At 38.9% G+C, this 2,391-nt stretch overlaps 1 protein-coding gene across 1 annotated transcript; it reads right to left on the bottom strand.

Moving 5' to 3' along the window:
* Positions 1-374: 374 nt before the first annotated feature.
* Positions 375-2,385, bottom strand: LOC125532111. The gene is made up of 7 exons (XM_048696283.1): positions 2,241-2,385; positions 1,666-1,714; positions 1,582-1,586; positions 1,334-1,407; positions 1,052-1,218; positions 570-756; positions 375-441 (listed from the first exon to the last, which is right to left on the bottom strand). Exons 5-7 carry the CDS (start codon positions 1,206-1,208, stop codon positions 375-377), a joined length of 411 nt encoding a protein of 136 aa, XP_048552240.1. The 5' UTR covers positions 1,209-1,218; positions 1,334-1,407; positions 1,582-1,586; positions 1,666-1,714; positions 2,241-2,385.
* Positions 2,386-2,391: the final 6 nt, after the last annotated feature.

Consider the following 2,391-nt stretch of genomic DNA (forward strand, 5'->3'; position numbering starts at 1 on the left):
CTACTACCATATTTTGGGTCATATTTTGACCATAACTTTAACTAATAAAATATTAATATATTTAACAAGAATAATATCATCGAAAACTACATTCAAATATGAATCTAACAATATAATTTATTGAGATATGTATTAACATTTTTCTAGTCAAATATGTGTTCAAACTTCCAAAATATGATGAGGACTAATAAACCTGGATGGAGGTAGTAACTTAGTATAGGGAAATTTATTTTGTTTGTTCCTCTCAAATGATAAAACCTATTGACTTCAAACTTTACAGGTCGATAACACTTTTGAACTAAAATGTTGGAAAACATGTTTGGATTTTTTTGGCCTAATATAAATTTATGAAATGAGATTTTGCTGTTAAGTATTTATGTTGCACAACAGAATTGACTGTTTGTGTCACAATGACATCCAGGCATAGCCGAGGGAGAGCCGCTGCTTTAGCATGAGCACACGTTAATTAAAAGGATAAACTCAAATCCCTAACAAGAACTTTCTTTTAGAACAAACTCAGAGGGGACTGAATTGGAACAAACTGAAACTGGCTGGAAGAGGTAAATCACCTTGGACCGGTGCTTAGATCGCCAGAATTAGAATTAGAACACTTCATTGATTTGTAAGGGGAGTCGTGATGCTTTTGCTTTGGTACCAGTTGCTTCTTTCCAACATCAGACTCCTGTTTATTAGTTAGTGATCGACACATTACAGGTTGTATGTTCCTTCCTAAGTTGAGAATTTCACACCTCTTCCCTGCAATAACACAACAGATCAATATTCAGGTGAAGCTATTACTTACAGTTTCACAATTTGATTTTTTTTTCCTATTTATGTTATCCAATGTTGCATTTGGAGAAGTTAAAAGTCAAGATGATATCTAGAATGGTGCAGACCTGATAGTAAGCTAATAGTTCAATCTCAAAATTTCAAGCAAAGTAACATCAGTTAAACTGAATGTGGATTGTTCAGATAGTCCATATCAGCATCACTGCTTTCATTCATCAAGAAAAGCTAGTACAGAGCCATTATGCCTCCATGAAGTTTGCACCTGGCATCCTGGTAGCATCCAAGACTGGAAGTGACACCGACGTTGACCGAGAAGCATTCAAGATTATAAAAGGAGTTGGGATATACATTTTTATTGAAGTTCTTGGCTGCTGAGATGTGTATCTTTCAGGTGGGTACCACTCAATCCATATGTCCATCCCTACAATACTACAGCAGAAAGACAAAATTTAAAACTATATCTCATTGGCTACTCTCCAGATTTGAGCTTCTCCTTTTGTGCATTTGCATCAAAGAAGAGAAGAGGAGGAGCTAGCATACCTACAGATGGGTTGGTGACGGTGAAGTAGCCCGCAAGTACACGCAACTCTGACACGGGAAGCCGGCTCCTCCACGCTGCTGAGACATGGGAAACAATAAAGTAATAAGTCTCAATGGACGACCACTATTTTGAGCAGGTTTGCAGAGCGAAAGACGAACTTGGTTTTACAGGTGCTTTTCTTGAACAGTTCTACACAGGGAATGAAGATACTCGAGTGGTTCGCGATGCTTATGGCAGTTCGCGATGCTTACTTGGACTGCACAGGGAAAATTAAGAAGGATTTAAAGGCAAGCATAAAGAACCCATATATAATACAAACTGAGACACATGGTTACCGTTGGCATCTTCAGTGGCATCTGGTTCTTCTTGTATAACTGTCACTTTCTGCAAGCAAGGAGTAAAGTTGTCAACATGATATATTTCTTGGTGCTTTAGTTGGGATCGTTAATTGGAAAGCATGAGTATATTTATAAATCTGAAACTTGCTCAAGTGATTTTGATTCACAAGTTTTATAATTAAGCACGGGTTCACATTATCTAGAGACTCAGAGTTAGATTTTAGGCTATATCTATGGCACACAGTACTGTATCTTGTATGCATAGGACTATTATTTTGCGTATTTCCATCGAAGATTCTATTTGTGCAGACTTTTTGTACATATATATTTGTTCACCAACCATTTATTTTCTGTTGAAACGAAGGTAATACTTGATTATCAATTTTTCAAATCTATATCATTGTTTTGCTGCAACATAGCATAGTGAGGCATTGCTAGCTAGAATCCTAATTCGCATATCAAGAGGCATAAAGGGGAGGATGGTAGGAAGGCTAGAGATTGCAATTAGCCACATCAAATACATCAACGTACATGTTCCTGCCAGTGGCCTACCAAGTAGAGCGAAGACAAACCTGAGTTGGAACAGGCTGCAGGTTGGAGTCGGTACGGTGGCGGCCTCTCGCAAGGAGATCCCTGGATCGAATCCCCGTGCGCCCCTGCTCGCTTGAGGAGGCGGATCCGCCACTCCTCTCCGCCGGACTGGGAGGAGGAAGATGCGGCTGG

Source organism: Triticum urartu, unplaced genomic scaffold (assembly GCF_003073215.2).
Source record: "Triticum urartu cultivar G1812 unplaced genomic scaffold, Tu2.1 TuUngrouped_contig_9092, whole genome shotgun sequence".
Lineage (NCBI taxonomy): Eukaryota > Viridiplantae > Streptophyta > Magnoliopsida > Poales > Poaceae > Triticum > Triticum urartu.